General features: G+C 37.0%; 1 protein-coding gene across 2 annotated transcripts; it reads left to right on the top strand.

The window, feature by feature from the left end:
* Positions 1–79: 79 nt before the first annotated feature.
* ARL5B (ADP ribosylation factor like GTPase 5B) lies at positions 80–18,673 on the top strand. 2 transcript variants are annotated; one of them, XM_059842025.1, is made up of 8 exons: positions 80–265; positions 7,846–7,906; positions 9,036–9,183; positions 10,843–10,926; positions 12,593–12,744; positions 14,645–14,684; positions 17,454–17,524; positions 17,996–18,663. In XM_059842025.1, exons 1-8 carry the CDS (start codon positions 220–222, stop codon positions 18,030–18,032), a joined length of 639 nt encoding a protein of 212 aa, XP_059698008.1. In that variant the 5' UTR covers positions 80–219; the 3' UTR covers positions 18,033–18,663. The 2 variants fall into 2 exon arrangements, with proteins under 2 accessions (XP_059698008.1, XP_059698019.1); XM_059842036.1 differs by lacking the exon at positions 80–265 and adding an exon at positions 5,169–5,258 and having other exon boundaries at positions 17,996–18,673.
* Positions 18,674–18,884: the final 211 nt, after the last annotated feature.

Raw genomic sequence — 18,884 nt, 5'->3', positions numbered from 1 at the left:
CGCCATGACGCCGCAGTGACGCGCGCGGGCCGCGCCGGCGGGGGCGGGGCCGTGCGGCCGTTGGCGGGGCGGGGCCGCGCCGCGTGCCCGCCCGCCCGCTCGCTCGGCGCTGCCGGGGCCGCTGCGGAGCCTCCGCGAGGGAGCCGGGGGAGTCGCTGCTGCTGCTGCCTGGGGGAGCTCGGGGTTCCCCGGGCGCTCGGCGGAAAGCCGAGGCCAGGCATGGGCCTAATCTTCGCCAAGCTTTGGAGCCTCTTCGGTAGCCAAGGTGGGCGCGCGGGCCCGGGCCGGCGGCGGGGCGGGCGGCGAGTGGAGCCCGCGGGGCTGCGGGGGCCGTGGGCAGCCGTGGGGACTCGGGGCCGGCTCCGCTCGCCGGGCTTCCCCTGAAGGCCCGCCCGGCCAAAAGTTGGGCTTTGCTTTGTGCAGCGCCCTGAGCGCTGGTCCCGCGGCGCCTCATGCTCCGGGTCGCTTTGTTTGAGTTCTCGAGGTGGTCCCTCCTGTCCCCTCCTCCCTGGCCGCGTTAAACGCGGCGTCTGCCCCAGGAGCCCTTCGGGCGGTGCGCCCCCGGCATCCACGGCGGCCGGGGCTGCTGGGGCTGTGCTGGACGATGGCGGTCCCTCTTGGTTTCGCCGATCCTCCTTTTTAAGTCGGGGTCTGTTATTAAAATCGTGTTGATTTAGTCTTTAATTAAAAGGGAAAGAAGGACGCCAAACATGTAGGGGCCTTCGAGGTAAAGATCTGTTTGTGTTCTGGCAAAGATGTTAGTTAAATACTCTTAGTGACCCAAGAAAATCAGTTCTCCAGCCAAAAATAAAAAGGTCATAAGGGGATAAGTATCGCTTTCCATTGCTTGCCCAGTTCATCCAGCCCTGCAATCATAGCTCGTGTTCTAATCCAGAGCTCAGAATTTGGGTCGGCCACCACCTTCACCTCAGATGGTTATCATAAAAGTAGAAAATTATGGTTTATCTGTTAATTTACTTGTTTTAATGATTTTGGTTTACCTAGCCAGCTTTGATTAGAAAATTAAATAGTTAACAGTAACGTCATTTTGCCTGCTCCAAGCTCAGGGCCTCAAGGAAAAACAATATGAACATTAAATTCATTAATTGTTCTCATCGGGTTTCCAAATGTGTACCTCATTTCCACTTTAAAGTTATTGAAAATGCAGATAAGCCTTTTTTGTGCAATGCTCTGTTGTAAGTTTTTGGAGGCAGATACACCTGGTGTAGTTTAATAGTTTTCTGAGTGTGATTGCACATAACCCAATCTAATTCTGTACATACCAAAGCCTCAGTGTGTGTGTACATTAACATCTATGTGTCAAACTGACTTCATGGAATGGGATTGGGATCATTTGATTAATAAATGATCACTTGGGATCATCCCAGATAATTTCTTTTTCTCATGCATATACCATCCTATCCACATCATTCCTGAAGTCTTCTAACAGTCTTCTGAATTTATTGCTAATATCTTGTTTTCCCAAACTGTCAAGCCTATTTGGCAAGATCCAATGTTTCCCCTATCCTCCAGAAAAATATTAAGTACCTTTTTTTTGTTTTCATCAAGTAGTGCAATCTGCAACTCGTTTTCTCCCATGAAGTATTCCAAAGACTCCAAAGAGATCTGTAAGCAGGGAAGTGATCAGCAGATAGCTGGTGGCATTTAGTATTTGCCTCTATAGTAGGTTATGATGTCAGTATTTATCTTCAGGAAAACATTGTCTTGGTTATTGTATATTATTTCCTGGAAGAAAAGTTTTTCTTCATTGTGAGTGACTCTGGCTGGATGCCAGATGCCCACCAAAGCAGATCTATGACTCCCCTCCTCAGCTGGACAGGGGGAGAGAAAATACAGCAAAAGGCTTCTGGATTGAGATAAGGAAAGGGAGAGATCACTCACCAGTTCCCATCATGGGCAAAACAGACTCAATTTGTGAAATCAATAGGACTCATTACTGATCAAACCAGAACAGGTTAATGAGAAATAAAACCAGATCTTCTGAACACCTGCTCCTCCCTCTTTTTTTTCCCAAGATTAGCTTTATTTTTGGTTCTCTACCACCTCCCTGCAGGAGGGAACAGGTAGTGGGGCCTGTGGTCCATTCATCGTGTATTGTCTCTGCCACTCTGTTCCTTATGGAGGGGACTGCATCCCCTGTTCCATTGTGGGATCTCTCCCATGGAAGACAGTCCTCCATGGGCTTCTCCAATGTGTGTTCTTCCCAAGGAGTTCTTCCTTCAATTCTTAACTAACTGTTCCAACATGAGTCCATTTTGTGAGGTGCAGTCCTTCAGGGATGGCTCATTCCAGCGTGGATCCCCCACAAGGTCACAAACCTGCCAGCAAACCTGTTCCAGCGTGGCCTTGTCTCCACAGCTCCACAGGTTGTTGCCAGGAGCCTGCTCCAACAGGAGTGTCCAGTGGGGTCACAGCTGCCTTTGGATCTACCTGCTCTAGCGTGGGGTTCTCTCTGGGCTGCAGGTGGATCTCTGCTCCCCCATCGACCTCTGGCTGCAGGGGCACAGCTGTCTCACCATGGGCTGTGGGTGGATCCCTGGCACCTGCAGCACCTCCTCCCCCTCCTTCTGCACCAACCTTGGAGTCAGCAGAGTTTCTCTTACATAGTCTCACTACTCTGTCCTTAATTTCTCCTGTACAATAACTTTTTCTCATCTTCAGTATGTTATCCCAGAGGCATTGCACCTGTTGCTGGTGGCCTTATCTGGCATTGGCTGAATACACATTGGAGAAGTTTCTAGGAGTTTCTCAGAAAACACTGTGTAGTCCTCTCCATTGTCAAAATCTCACGTTGCAAACCTAATACATTCATGTATTTAAATGGTTAATGAAATATTAGTCTTACAGTTAAATAGATGAGATAATATAATGAAATATTTACTCTTTGGCATTTATCCCAATAAGAGACTTTAGGGTGTGTCCTGATCCTGGTTTAGTGCTGGATTTGTCTTTTGTTTCATTTTTGCTTTGTTTTGGGTTGGGTTTTTTTGGGTTTTTGTTTTTGGTTTTTTGTTTGGTGTTTTTTTTTTTGTTTTTTTTTTTTTTTTTTTGTTTTTTAACTTCTCTTCTTGTGTAACCACAGAAAAGAAAGTGAATTTCTTTTCATGGCCAAAGCTGAAAATTCATTCTAGAAAATTTGCTTCAAACATAAGTTTTTGATCTAATGGGAAATTATTCTCCAACAATACAACTGTGCTCTCTAAATAATATCATTACTAATAATAAAGCATAGTAATTTCTGAGTTGATTTTGGTTGCTCTTCTAGTTACATCAAATCTTGGTAGTTCCTTGGAGAATTCACAGGCTGTGCTGTGAAATTGCTTTGTTGAGCAGACTAGCATAGTAACTTTCAGACTGATTTTGGCTGTACAGAGGGAATATTCCAAAGATGCAAACAGGGTCTGCTGTGTGAGGATCATGGTATCAGTTCTCATGGCTGGTGCGAGTTGTGTGATAACCTGCAGCACAAGGAGGGGTGAAACTAAGCAAAGATTTAAAAGTTCCATCTGTGTTCTGTCAAGTAGAGGAGAAGGATGAGGTGTGTCTAAGTCTTTCAGCTCTCAATATATATTGTTTCATAATCAAGTAGTAATTGAATGATGTGAACTGGAGATACTCATAAAGTAAACAGTTGGCTTTAAAATAGACTTTTGTCATTTTTCTAGGTGACCTTCTAATGGCTTCATGATAATTTTCCCCTTTTTTTCAAGTATTGTTTTATTTAAAATCTCATTCTCTGCAGCCATTTAAAGTCTAGTTGCTAAATTACATAAGTTCAGTTGAATTTACTTTTGGTAACTTACTTTCAGAAGCTTAAAAAAAATCAGACTCCAGAAATGACCTGCTGAAGCTCCAAAAATGCTGAAGCTATGATTCAGTAGTCAAGTGGCACATTCTTCTAAGCAACATGTAGTAGTGTGGATAGATGGTGGAGCCATTAAGTTAGTGCCTGTGTTAATGCATGTCTGAGTAAAACTTGCTTGACTTACCATTTCATCAATATTACCAAGATAACTCTTAATTAAACTGTGGGTTAAAAATAGAAGGGAATGTCAGCAACCCTGATAAAGATAAATGACTGTTATCAATACCTTTTTTTTTTTTTTATGTGGAATATAGAGTTCTTTGAGAAGCTCACAGATCTGAGGTTTACTTAGTTTTGGAACGGTAATTATTCAGCATCTTACAGGTTGCTCTGAATAATTGCTACAGTTTATTAAAAAGTTGCTTTAAGAAAAGTAATGGTAAGCTCTAATTCAAGATGATTGAACTTCTGTAACTCCACAGTTTATTTCACTTAGCCTTACTGGCAGTTCCAGGTCAGGTTAGGAGAGACCATTATCTGAAAAAGCAATTGGTTTTTGGTTCCTCTGACTACTAAAAGTTATTGACAGCTTCTCTACCTCCTTGTAATCAAATCTGGGGATACAAAATGTATTTTAGCAGTTCTTTTGTGCTTAAGAGAAGACTCTAAATTAGCTGTTAGTGTGCAGAATGAATCTTTGTACTGAAACCTCTTTGACCTCCAGAATTATGCTATTCCTCCTGCTTTCTTTCTAGCAAACTTCTATCTGCATTCTGTCTTCAGCTCTGAGGCCTCCAAGGTTGTTGCTCTTTGGAACCAGATAAGCATTTTGTTTCACAGCTTGAAAGTTATCGATACTTACTCAGTAGTCATTTCTTCCAAGTATGTTAGAAGTCTCATCATTTAAGTATTTAGAATTTTTTCATTTTCATTTTTATCTTTTGCAAAGTAGAGAAAAAGGCATGTTGGGAGAATTGAATCTTCAGATTTGGACGCTTTTATCATATAGATGAGTAAGGAAGAAAAGAGCCTATTATGTCTTTCTTCTAACATCTGCCAGAAGATAATCTTCACTGTCCTGTGTTTTTGTAATACTAAACTGCCACAGATTTTTTTGCCTGTATTACATACCAATTTTTTTAAACAGTATGCTAGAAATGGTTGATGAAACCAAGAAGTCCTTGGATTCTTTTAAGGAGTAGTCTAATACTGTCTTTTCTTTTTTTCCCCTGCGTATGCCTACTTCTTCTACTTCCCCCATCTTCCCTCCCTCTTCCTTCGTGATTAATAAAGACCCTTCTACTCTCTCAACTTTGTTATGGATTTTCTTCTTCTTTTGCCAAGAACATGGTGGACTGGGAAGAAATTCATGAATACAACCTAAACTGAGTTTGAATACCAGCCAGTGAAAGGGAGAAACTTGGGTTAGTCTGTAAGTACAGAACACAAATAAATCACTGCCTATGATTTACCCAGTAACTGTCCTTCCCCCTAAATGTGGCATCTATCTTCTAGTTACTCTTGTAAACAAGTAGCTGTCGTGCTAAAATTCTGTTCTGTCTTAGTTTGGTAGTTTTTAAGCTCACATGTTTTTCCTCTAATACACATCTATGTGTGAATTTTTTGTTTTCATCAAGCTAGACAGCAATTCAATTTTTGAATATGTTTGTAAGTGAAGAGTTTCCATTACTATAGTTCTGGAATCTGCTACTTGTATGAAATACCCATGATTTCATCTTACTCTTTTCATGCCAAGATCACTATTAATTAACACTTGTGTGACTGTTTATTGTTTGTGCTTATTCAATCACTGTATGAAACACCATCTGACTATGAAGTAACACAGATAAGCTGTCCCTTTTTTTCCCAGTTAGTGTTGGCCCATTCACACTTCAGTGGCTTTCAAAAGCAGCCATCTCAATGGAGTTTTTTTCTTCATTACTTAGTGTGGTGTTGTATCATCCAACACTCCAGTCATTCATGCCTAAGATGATGTGTTCTGATAAGAAGATGAGACAGCAGTGGAATACCTGACTGGAATTTTTTTTTTCCTTGAAAATAACTTAGACAGAATGCTGCAAAAGTAGAATAATCTTCCTGGCAATAATTGACAACATGTTTGGTTTGGAAAAAATGGGAGGGTATTTCTGTGTCTGGACCTTTGAAAGCTCTTTAAATTTAACTATATTTGAAGATGAGGTGGACAGTCAAGCTACTAGGCATGATTTATTAGCCTTGAAAGTAGAGAGCATTTCATACTATTTATGTATTGGGAAAGGTTATTAATTACCGATGCTGCTGTTAGTGGAGCTAAATGTACTCCTGCCTTTACAGTCAGGAAATGTTCTTTTCTTAGCATGTGTTTACAGGATGCAGTAGTAGGGGAACTGGCACAGGGAAATACTTTTTGCCATCTGTTATGATCCTATTGCACAGCAAAACTTACAAAAGTTCTGAACAAGAAAATATTTTATCACAGTAATATTCAGTATAAAAAGACCTAGGTTACCTTGTATAAATAGATTTTTAACCAAAATGCTTTGATTTTTCCTTAAGCCACCTACTTTTGGGGGAAAAACATCAATTTGATACTTAAAATAGATCTTCTGATCTAGTAACTTTTTTGATCCTGTAGATCAAGTGTGGTATTTTGTAGGAAATCTTTAAGCCGTGAATCATGTTTTGCTTTGAAATAAGTGCCCTAGAATTGTAAATATTATCTCTTTAAAAGTGAGCTTGTTCACAGGGTTTTTTTGTATCCATTTGCAAATTTTTCACTCTCAAGTGGTTTGCTTATTTTTGTCAGTAATTGGATCAGTATGCTGTAGCTTCACACATGTAGCAAAAGAACCACCATTCTAAGTGGCTGTGATACTGGATTTGAAATTCTAAGAGGGATTATTTACAGAGAAACTTATAAATTCTGGAGGACTTTCTTACTGATTTTGTTTGTTTGGTTGATTTCTGTTTTGTTTCCCCTGTGCCTGGAAACAAACAGTATTGCAGCAATTGCGAGATCACTATTTTGTATGTTGCACTTTAGAGCAGGTTGGGACGCATGATCTTTCCTTTCTGCTCAGCACTGATGCGACCTCACCTGGAGTACCATGTCCAGTTCTGGGCTCCTCAGTACAAGAGAGTCATGGACATACTGGGGAGAGTCCAGTATGGGCTGCAAGGGTGATGAGGGACTGGAGCATCTTGCATATGAGAAAAAGAGGTGCAAAGTGGGAGAGCCAGACTTGTCTTAGGGCCCAGTCACAGGACTGAGCACAAACTGAAACGCCGAAGTTCCCTCTAAACATCAGGAAACACTTTCATTGTGAGACTGACTGAGCAATAATCCGGCTGTCCAGGGAGGCTGTGGAGTTTCCATCTTGGATATATTAAAAACCCATCTGGACATGGTCCTAGGCCACTGGCTCCATGGGCCTGGTTCAGCAAAGAGGTTCGACCAGATGACCTCCAGAAGTGTCTTCCAGCCTTGACCATTCTATCATTCTGTGACTTTTCAGTTCAAAAGTTGCAAAATTAGAATCTGTGGCCTATTCAAAATACAATTTCCTCTTATATTTTACTCTTTGAATAATGGTGGTACCTTAATAAATGGTTATTATTGATCCTTGAATGTTAGGGTAATATCTTTTGCAGTCTTTGGATATTGTTGGTGTTCTTAGCATGATACACTGCTATGGATTGTATTTTTTCATTGTACTTTTCTTTCTAAAACTAGATGCTGTAGATTAAGTAATCATTAGTAACCATACCTTTGTTAGATTTGCAGTGCTGACTTTTCCTGAGACTTGCGTCTCAAGAGAAGATTAGGCTTTGTTTGACTTTTTTTCTGTCCTGAAGTCACCACTAATCTATGTAAAGTATTGATATAAAAGAAACAAGCAGTTGCTTTCTTCAGTAAGGGAGAGTGGGGGGTGATTAACCAGAATTATAATTATTGCTGTTTCCACTAATTTATTTTTGTCGTCTTCTTTTTTTTTTTTTTTTTTTTTTTTAATATGCAGAGCATAAAGTAATCATAGTGGGACTTGATAATGCTGGAAAGACTACTATTCTTTACCAGTTGTAAGTATATGAAGCAATTGTTTTTCTGTTTGCATTTTTTTACTTGTCACTGTTGAATCTTTGAAAATTCAGCTTTGTAACCTGGTGTGATCTCTGGGGTCCCAGATCACACTTTGCACATTAATGGTATGAGTTGTTCTAAACAGAGTAAATGTTTAAAGGATAAGTGGAGGAACTGCTGTGCTTTAAAACTGAACTATAAGTTGAACAACAAATTTGTACATCCAAGCCCAAAGTGAACTGCAAATTTTTTTTCCCATGAAAGCCTGTCTGAATTTGTATGCATAGAAATAATCGTTTTTCCAGTAGCTGCAGAAAATAACACAATTTTTAAATTAATAAAGCCACTCTGCAAAAATCCAAAAATGTTTCCAAATGTTTTTCAATGTCAGTGTCTAAAATTTGTGATAGAGAATTCCTAAAAATATTTCAGCTTTCCCAGGTCTTAGGTTACTCATTTTCAATAGCATCATTGCACCCAAATCTTGGCAGCATTACAAGAATATCCATAATAAATTCAAGAGTGTTGTCAGAACCATAATTACTATTGTAATTGTGGAAAAGTAGGAGAGTATGGATAAATTAATATCCTTATATTTGGATATCAAAGCAGCATAGTATGCTTTCCAAAAAGACTTTCTATTTGTGAGCATTTTGAACAAGCCTTAAACGTGGAACTGAGAAATTTTCAGCTATGTAACCAAACAGTCCTTTGAGATTTAATATCTAGTTACTAAGTAGAGTGCTTTGATAAAATTATATTCCGATTTATATTTTGCACAGTTTAGTGGTTTTGTATTTGGCATCTTTAGATTGGCAGCTCCTACTTTAAAACAATTGCATTGTAAGTGTCTGTTAATGCCCTTTAGAAAGACAGTCTCCTATTACACTTAACCATTTGTTATACCTTTTATGTGCTTCTTTATCCGTGCTGATTTCTTTAAGCATGACTACCATCACTGCTTTCTAAAGTTTAAATGTATAGCTTTTTTCAAATATGCCTGATTTTTTAATATTTTTTATCAGTTACACATATTACTTCTCTACAAAAAAATTGTGATAACTAAACTCTAACAAGCCTTGTGGATTTTGCTGATTGGTCTTTATGGTGTGATATTGTTTCCTTTAGCTTAATGAATGAAGTGGTTCATACTTCTCCAACCATAGGAAGCAATGTAGAAGAAATAGTGGTGAAAAACACTCATTTCTTGATGTGGGATATTGGAGGACAAGAATCATTACGGTCATCGTGGAATACCTATTATTCAAACACAGAGGTATGAGAAGATACTTTGAAATCTGCAAATATAATAAGTTTGTTTGAAATTATATTTATTTATTAGGAATATTTGTAGACTTCTGTAGAGATTGTAGAATTGTTGCAGATTGACTGTATTGTTTTTACATTCTAATGAGGGAGAATAAAATCAAAAAGTGTGAGGTATCTCTGGTATGCAGCCGTTTTTCTGGTAATATTTGAAGTATTTTTTCTGTATACTTTACTGTAGTGTTGTTTGATCTATGCTGTAAACTGTGAAGTTGGATTTTTCCTAGACAATCAAATGATATTGAAATGCATTTTAGATCAGATTTTTTGCTTATTTTTTTAAAGTAGATTAAAAAGAAAATTTTGAAATGTAACTTGCAAATTTTGTGATGATTTGCAGTGGTCAACTGGACTTCTGTACATCCAGTCTGAAATGGTTTTGAAATAATGATAATTAGGAGGAAATGAGGAATGAAGGAATAAGGAATAAAGGAATGAAAGTTTCTCTAAGCCTAGGCAGCAGTATTTAAACAGCTCATCAGCTCATAGCTTTTATCCAGAGGAGGAAGGAAAGCCTTGCTGTGCACTACTCTTGAGGTACTGGCAGAGCTGCTGTTGCTGGAATGGTTGGAGAAGAATTCTGCAACAGTTGACTTGTGGGGTTTGTTTTTTATGACAGTCTTTTTTAGGCCAAGAGGTTATCAATACAAAAAGGCACATGTAATCACTGAGGGCTCTTCTTGAGACATCTACACTGATGTAAAATATTCTAGACTTCATTTCTTACCATTTCTACTAAAAGCAGAGACCTCTTGTAGATATTACTCATTATATAAGTATTCTATCCTCTTGTAAAATTAGACTTTTTATCTCTTCCTTTTTCTATATGTTTTTCTATGCTCTTGAAGAGAGGTGAGATCAGTGATCCGTCCTAGATCTACTGTAAGCCTGATAATGACATCTCAACCTTCATCTCTAGTATTTTTGAGTAATTTTTTATTTCATTTGGAAAAGTGCAGCTGCATCTAAGAAACACATGAAGATAAAGAAATTTCTACCAGCATTATCTGGTATAGAGCAATAAGTTCTTGACATTTATCCTTTGAGTATATTTGATTTGGGAATTTGGAGAGATGCATATATTATTTTTCTGAGGCTTTTGGGATGTTCTTCCTATTCTGTCTAACAAGTGTTTGAAATCCAGTGCCTTGTAGTACTTGGAAAGAAGAACTTTCCCTTTACTTAGATGCTTTGTCTGCTGGAAACAGTTGAGGAAGATAAGAGATCTTTTTATTATGCTAATCCTCGCCTCCCTCATATGAATAATTCTATTACTGTTCCACCTCATCTGCTAGGCATCTCAAAGTCACAGCAGCATTAAATTGACTCAGGTTTTCATACTTTGTGGTCATTTTCAGTGGCTAATGAATCCCTTTAATTTTATAAGGCAAAGTGATTTGGAGAATATGTTGGAGAACTATAGCAGTGATTTCTAATTCTCTTTTTTTGCTACTCTCTTTTCTCTCTTTCGTCACTTTCTCTTTTCTAGTGTCCTCTGAAAGAGTCTGTCTCTTCTGTAGGAAAACTAGTGGTTGTGGTCTCTTGAAATTGTGCTTTCTGTAATTTGTAGTTTGTATTTACATATTATGCTATTGGTGTTTTTCCCTAGTTCATCATTCTGGTTGTTGACAGCATTGATAGAGAGCGACTTTCTATTACAAAAGAAGAACTTTATAGAATGCTGGCTCATGAGGTATGGTGGGGAGTTGGGATAATAGTTTTGTTGAGAACAGTTAAATAACAATTCATGTTTCCTATGTTGACCAAAATAATGCCATAAAAAAAAAAAAATTGAGAGTAAGTGTGCATCTATGTTGATCACATTTTAAAACCATGTAAGTATAAATAAGGAGAAAAATTATTTTGAAGCATCCTTCTAATAGGACCTGCTTGATTGTAATCAAATCAGTCTTTACTTTGCAAATGTTGAACTTGTAAAATATGTTATGCTTCTTATTAATGTAACTGGGTATTGTTGTCCTTTACTACTGACTAGTTCAGTTAAATGGCTAAAATTTCAAGAAACATTATTTTTTTTCATTTTTATTTTAGAGAAATGGAATTGCCTACTTTTTTTTTTTTTGTTCTAATCCTGTTCCTTAAAATTAAGGAGTATATATCATACTATGGGAAAATTAATTTCAGTTCATTCTCTTTCAGAATTATTTGTTTGTATTTTTATAATATGTTGTCCTGGGGACTGTTCAGCATTAAGTCAGCTCATTCAAACGTCCTAAATTAACTTGTACGTTTGCTTAGGTAAAATATGTTACAACCTTTTGTGATCACTCTGAAGCTGAATTGAGGTTGTTTTAAATCTAAATATTCTTCAATTTTGAAAGAAATGATTTAGTACAGTGCAAGTAACCCTGTTAATTTCTCTGAGAGACTTGTGTTTCATGGAAATGAGTTTTTGCTTTGCAGTTTACTATTAATTGGAGTTTGGGTCTAATAGTAAGGACTAAATTCTACTACCAAAAAAGGTGGAAAAATTACATCTGTGCTGAAGTTTTCCCATGTAGTTTTTTGGTTTCAAATTTCAAACTCTTAAGAAATTGTGATCTACCATCTCTTGAAATCAGTTGATAGGCCTAGACTGGGCTACTTGTAGGGTTGAATTTTCAGCTGTAGATCATAAAGCTTTGTTGTTTTCAGGTTTTTTTCTCTTGGTGGAAAAATACTCTCAAAATTTAACATACATTCAAGTGTATTGAACACTTTTAGTTGCAACTGTCAGCTTCCTGAGTATTAGATTTGTTTACTCTTCTGCTCTTTTAAAGCCATACATTCTTAGTTCTTGTCTGTTTTGAATGCTAAATTCCATGCTGAAACAAAACAATTTTAATTAGTTATTAAAGCTGATGCAGCATTATTAAAACTCTTTTTGGAACACTATGGTTTAACTTTTAGGAATTCAGAAAGCTTTCTTAAATTATTACTGCTTTAATCAAAGCAGAACTTCTTTAATGAAGTGGAAGGAATTTCAAGGGATTGATATCTAGCAGGCTTTTCTTTTTGAATAATATTTATTGTAGGACTTGCAGTGTTTAACCAGAAATAATTACACTGGCTGAGTGGTTTGGAGCATTATAAAATGTATTTTGACAAGATTTTCATTTGTTTGGTATGAACATGTGGTCAGCACCAAACAATTTGATTCTCTGTGATGGTGAGCACTTCAGAATAAATTCGTTTTTCAGTCTTACTGTAACAAATATTGAGTGTAGCAAGACAGTTAAAACTCCATGCTCCAGTGTAATTGTAGATTAGCTTGGATACAGTTCTTTTAACAAATGAAGTTAGCACAATAGCCTTTTAGCTCTGTGTAATAACTGTCTGAGTACTCTGAATCATTCCAGGATTTACGGAAGGCTGCGGTTCTCATCTTTGCAAACAAGCAGGACATGAAAGGCTGCATGACAGCTGCTGAGATATCGGCGTACCTCACCCTCAGCTCCATAAAGGATCACCCGTGGCACATTCAGTCCTGCTGTGCTTTGACAGGAGAGGGGTAAGTGCTTGCTGCTTACTATGGCAATTCCTGGTAAATGAGAATACTGTTTAGAAGCCTGATGGCACCAAAGTGGATTTTCTGAAAGTTCATATTTTCTGAACTTTGCTGTCAGAGGGACATTTTGAATTTTTCATAATTAAACGTTGTGGGTTTTTTCATAGCTCAAACTCCAAATTCATATGAATGTCTTCCTTTTGTTGTTAAAAAGCCCAAACCAAAAACCAAACACCACCCCTGCACCTATGTATGTAGTTGTTGACATAGCTATCTACACTCTCTGTGCTACACTCTTACTCTTGTGTGTCTTTCTGAATTTGAAGAAATAAGCTACTGTTCTCTTCCTTTATATACTAAACTACAGAAAGCTTCTAAGCTGGGAGGTTGAGGTGTTTTGGGGTTTTTTGATTAGCCTTGAAACATAGTTTTTGATGAAAAGTTACATAGATCTGTCATAAAACAAATTTTTTACCAATATTAAACTTTGTTTATATCTGGCTAATGTAGCTAATTTTGTAATTTGCATAGCTTATGCTAACAATTACTAAAATTGAATGCTGGGCTAGCCTTAGATCCTTAGTCTGTAAATATAAAAAAAAAAAAATTTGGATACCTTCTAACAAGTTGGATAATGTCTTGCTTGTATGGTGTGAAGTATACTGATTTTTCATCTTGGTTTTTAAAGCAGTCTTGCAATGTGTGATATTTAGGGGTTTTTTTAGCTGTGTTGTACAACCTTTACCATACCTTGGTCTTGTGACGTCAAGAGTAGTGAATCCAGCTGGGTATTTAGGAAGGGAGAGCATCTACCTCACTTTCTAGCATGAAGTATTGTCTAATGTCATGGAGATGTCTTGTAGAGTGAATGGTGGCATTAACTTCCCTAGGGTGGAATGTGTTAGTGAGGACGAAGTGGGTTTTTTTTAATGGGGTGGTTGTATTATTTTGTTCTAAGAGTTAACTCTACTTTCCTTCTACCAGTTTTGCTAAAGTCACTTTTGAGTACACTGTTTATGGACTCACTAAGATGTTCAACCAAGTTGACATTTGAAGGAAAATAATAATTAATAAATATGAGGTTTAGTTTAGAAACAGTGGCTGTCCTAGGCTGCTTCTTTTGTATTGTAAAACAAAAAGTGATGAATATCGAGAATACTTTGAACTATGACAGTTAGTGAGATGAACTTAGAAAAAACATTCCCAGAGTTAGATAGCTGAGCTGAGTCTTCCTTGGGGAGATCTGACAAGAATCTGGGGGAATCAGCCTGATGTGAGTGAAGCTAACATTCTTGGATAGCTAAACACTGATTTACTCGACAAAGGTAAAGCTCAAAGGGGTGTAAATTAAGTAACTTGATCCCTAGAAAATCAAAGGAAAGTCTATCTTCTAAAATGGAAGACTTTTAAATAGAGATGCAGATTGAGTTAGGAAGCAGATTAGATTCCATGCAGTCTTAGTATTCAATATAAACACACTTTTAATTTTGCAATGTAATTTTGATATACTGTCTTTTCATGAAACAATTCAGTTTGGATAACCTGCCCTTGATATTGTAATATTAGTATGTAAAGGTCTAGCTTTCTGTAGAGCAAGAAAATCTTTTTTCTTTTCATGTACTTTCAAATAAGCATTCAAGGATAGTGTCTTTTAGGTTCACAATGAGAAAAAATTTGAAGTACTGCCAAGCTTCAATAATACAGAATGCTTGACCATTTTCATGTGGCTAAAGCCTAAGTAGACTTAGTTTGAAACACTGTTTCCTCTCTTCAGCTTTCAGTCCCATTTCCAGTTGATTTAATTTATTTTAAGTAGCTGTTTTTACACATAAAAACAAGTAGAAAATACCTTCAAGATGCTGGAATAGAACTTGTACCAAGTATAACATCTCTTATCTTTCAGATTATGTCAAGGCTTGGAGTGGATGACTTCCCGTATTGGAGTGAGATAGCTTTTTTGCTTTTTTTGCCTTTTTTTTTTTTTTGGTATTCCTCCAAAAGAAAGAAGAGACTTCTATTTATCCTGTGAACATGTACATTTTTCTGTACTTCTGGCTGCTAAGGCAGTGACCAATGTTTAATTTATATCAGCCAACCTCTAAGCTGTGCTTGAATCAAGCGCAGTTGAACTGAAACACAAAAGTATTTTCTTAACTTTTTTTAATACACTAATCTTCAACTGGATGAACGTATGTGAATCTGTTTTTAAGCATTGAAATTCCTCTGAATGTGAATTCTAACATTTTCAGTGACAGCTTTTTAAAATCTCTTTTGTCATTGTCAGTATTTCATATTTCCTCTTTCTAAATAGTTGTATAACTTACTAACATAAATGAGCACATTTTATTTAATAATTGAAAGTAGTGTTTAGGTTAACTTTACTCTGCCATAGCTTTAACTTCAAAGGATAACCATATCTCCAGCTGGACTTCCCAGAATATTAGTAGAGTTCTAGTCAGCACAAGAATTAATAGTTATGAATGCAAACTTTTAAGTGCTTAATGAACTAGTTATAGTTAATATGGTGGTGGCTTTCAATCTGACGTACAATGGAACTTCTGCCTTAAAAGAAATCTCTTTCAGTCTCAGTTTCTCTGGTATGTAGTTCTAGGACACTCTTATATTCTTCTACTTGAAGGTACATATATGTACAGTGCATAAAAATATTATTACTAAGTGCTGGTGTAGTCATTTAGAACTTGAATACCTTTTCAAAGATAAGTGGTTAATTAAATTTGGAGCACAGCAGCCAGTGTTATGTGTAGACTTTCTATATTCTTTTAAAATTTTAAAATCTGTATACATGTTCCTTCCTCACCTTTTAGTGAGGGTGCTGTTTTCTAAATGAATACAAAATCAAAAGGGAAGCCAGATCTATAAAGAAAAAAAAACCATGGTGCTGTATCTGTAGACTTCAGAGTGAAGCTAATCTCAACATTTATTTATCTACTATCATACGTGTTTTCAGATGCTGTTACAGAGAAATTATTTTGCCTTCATTTTTGTTTTTGGTCTTTTTTGCACAAGCAGAGAACTTTTGACAGTGTTTGAGTTAGGTTCCTTCACCTGAAATTTGAAAAACAGGTGGTGAAAGAGTGGACCCAGTAAATGTTAATTCAATTTGAAGGGAATTAAGTTAAATCTAAAGATAATCTAAAGATATGGAGTTAATTGAGAACATTAAGCATCAAATAAACCTAACCACCAGTCCCCCCAAAAACCCCACATGAGGATTAAAAAAACAAATCAAAACTAATAGTGGACACCCAGTTCCTAGCAAAGTCCCAGCAGCAGTCAGGTACCCAGTCTATCTAAATGCTTGGCAGGTTTTCCAGAAGCACCATTCTGCACTTCCGCATGCCTAAAAGCCACATGGAGTTTGGTTACCTGAACTGTTTTGCAAACTGACTGTAGGCCTTTGATGACAAAATGTTTTTGTTTAATCTTGTTTTGAAAATTTAAGCACACTGAGTTTTCTTTAATAAAATTTTAAGCTTTGTAAATTTCAATTTGCTTCCATTTTATTTAAATATAACTTAAGGAAATTTTAAAACTATCAGCAATATGTTGTTATCAGTGTTGGAAAGGCTTTGAATACATGTGGAAACAGTGATTGGTTGAATGAAGTTGTGTATTATTGCCACTTAGGAAAAGTCACATTTAGGACTACATTGAGTGTCAAGTCAAAATGTTCAGAAAATAATTTAAGTCAGCAAAAAGTAGTGTATGAAGAAAAAAGATAAATGCAAGGCAAGAATAAAATCCGATATTAAAGTTGCTTGCTGTGATGTTCAGCTGTTTTAATGTGTGAAAATAAGATTTGTTTTGCTCTAAGGGAAGCAAATTATAAAGGAAAAAAAACCTAAAATGATAGTATGAATAATGTTTCTTGTTTGGTAACTTAAAAATAAACCTGAAAATAAATTTAAATTGCAAACTGAAATTATATCATTCAGAATGTAGTCCTGAATACTTTAAAGAGCACTAGATGGTTGTATTGCCCTTTGGTTACTTTTTTTTTTAAAGGTATGATTTTATATTTAATGCTTTCTAGCTAAAAGCATTTGTAAATCTATCGTTTGATTACTAAATCCAGTCTTACCTGAGGTAATACATATAACTTTGATTAGGAGGAAATGGTCTGGTTGTAGACATTAGAGTATCAGAATAATGGATGTTTTCTTTTAATTTCTTAGCACTCAAGACCTTTGAGTATCTTTACAGAATAAAGTATTCCTAACAAATGCTATGATTTTATCACCTAACAACTTCATTTTCTGCAACAGTTTTCCATTGATAATACTGGTTTGTTCACAGCACTATTGCTGTGATTTTCTTTTACTGTTATTATTTTTTGGGGGAAAATGCCTTGGTATGAAATTTTGGGGGGCCTATTTTTAATAACTTCGAAGCCTATTAGATTAAAAGTTATTTGATCATAATATTTTTAAGGGTTGCCTTAAAATAAATATTGTGTGTGTCTTTGCATTGCCAGATACTGCATTATGTTTGCTAATTTGAATGTAGTAAATATCTTGCAGTAGTTTTGCACTTTAAAAGTATTCTGTATTTAATATGCTGTTCACAAAGAGCAATGTTAATCACCTTAAGTTCAAGAAATTATGGTGTCCTGTGCACATTTATGTTGTACTGCTGTAAATTGGTTGGCACATGGCTTTTTATTTGTTTATGTTTTTTTACTTTTTGTCTAGGTGGCAAAGAGGTTCAGGATCCCCAAGGCAGGGATTCTTTCCAGCTCTTTAAACACACTGCAGTCAGTAAGGTGAAGAGGACTTGGGCACAGCTGCTCAAAATATTTTTCATGAAAATAAAATTGAGTTATTCTGTGAAGTTGGATGGGGTTTTTGTTTGTGAGTACTCTGCGGTGAAGAGGTATTGCAGCAGTGTTGCCTTGTCACATTCATTTAATCTCCAGCCTGTACACTGGGGCAGAATGGGGGCCTACATCATGTGCAGCTGTAGCCAGTTCACAGAACATCTTGGCTAGACACCTGCTTCCTTTCATCTCGGAGAAGCTCCAGCTTTGATCCTAAAGATCACATCATTTCAGCCATGGGAAGTGTGGGGCTTTGTTTGTTTTAGAGAAGGGTGTTTGTTTTAGTGGACTGTTCCTTTTCACAGTAAGAACAAAACAAATCCAAACAAAAGACTGGGAAAAAAAACTTGTATGGATCTTTGTGTGTGCATTTGACTATACTTAGCATTTAGCTGAGTTTGCTCTTTCCTTTTGTAGAGTCTGCCTTGTGAAAGGGCCCAGAAGGCAACAGTGAGGAGAGCGGGATGAGACAAACCTGGCCACGATGCCAATGCTAGCAGAACAACCTTCAACTTCTACTAAAATTACCTTGATGATCTTTCAACATTGAGTGGTTCTGTTTTGCTTCTTAGGGGATAGTGCACTAGTAAAGCTGCATGCTATCCACACTGTGTGAGCCCGCCCTGCAGGTGGGAGAGGCAGCTTTATCCTAGGTTTGTTTCTTGCTTGGTGTGCTCTCTTCAGTTCAGTTGACTTGTTTTGCTGGGTAGAGATATGCATCTCATATAGAAAGTTTTCCTGGATGTAAGTGAAGACATCGTTCCAGTTGCACACTAGTTTGTGTCCCCTAGATGGCAGGAAAGGATCAGTTTAACAGTGCCTTACCTGCTTTAGCTTGTGTTCTTCAGCATCCATCTGAAAGACTTCTGAAATGTCTCGATAAATGAAGAGGCTGTGTACCACTACCTGAACTGTGGGCATCATGCTCAGATGAAATGGAAACAGCATAAGGGACAGGAAGCTTGAATCACATCTTTGGTAGGAAGAAGGCTTACAGTGAGGTTTTAAAAAATTTGAAACTGTTCTATACCTTAAAGGCATTTTGTGCTAATTATGGTTAGAATTATATTACAAAACTTCTATTGTTGCTGCAACTGAGAATGTAGTCAAAAAAAAAAGAATTAATACAATTCCTGGCATATTTCTTTTTAATAATTTCTGTCTGTTGCCCATGATATGCTTGATTTTTTTTTGAACTTTGATTGGTGACAGTTGCTCCTGTAATGCTCTATTGCACTGCTATTCCTCAGAAATTTCAAGGATCTGGAACATTTGAGCTGTCATCTTGCAGTGTGTTTAGCTATGA

The sequence above is a fragment of the Haemorhous mexicanus genome, chromosome 1, assembly GCF_027477595.1.
Source record: "Haemorhous mexicanus isolate bHaeMex1 chromosome 1, bHaeMex1.pri, whole genome shotgun sequence".
Classification (NCBI taxonomy): Eukaryota; Metazoa; Chordata; class Aves; order Passeriformes; family Fringillidae; genus Haemorhous; species Haemorhous mexicanus.
The sequence above is the reverse complement of the archived record's forward strand: the minus strand, read 5'-3'. Positions and strand labels throughout refer to the sequence as shown.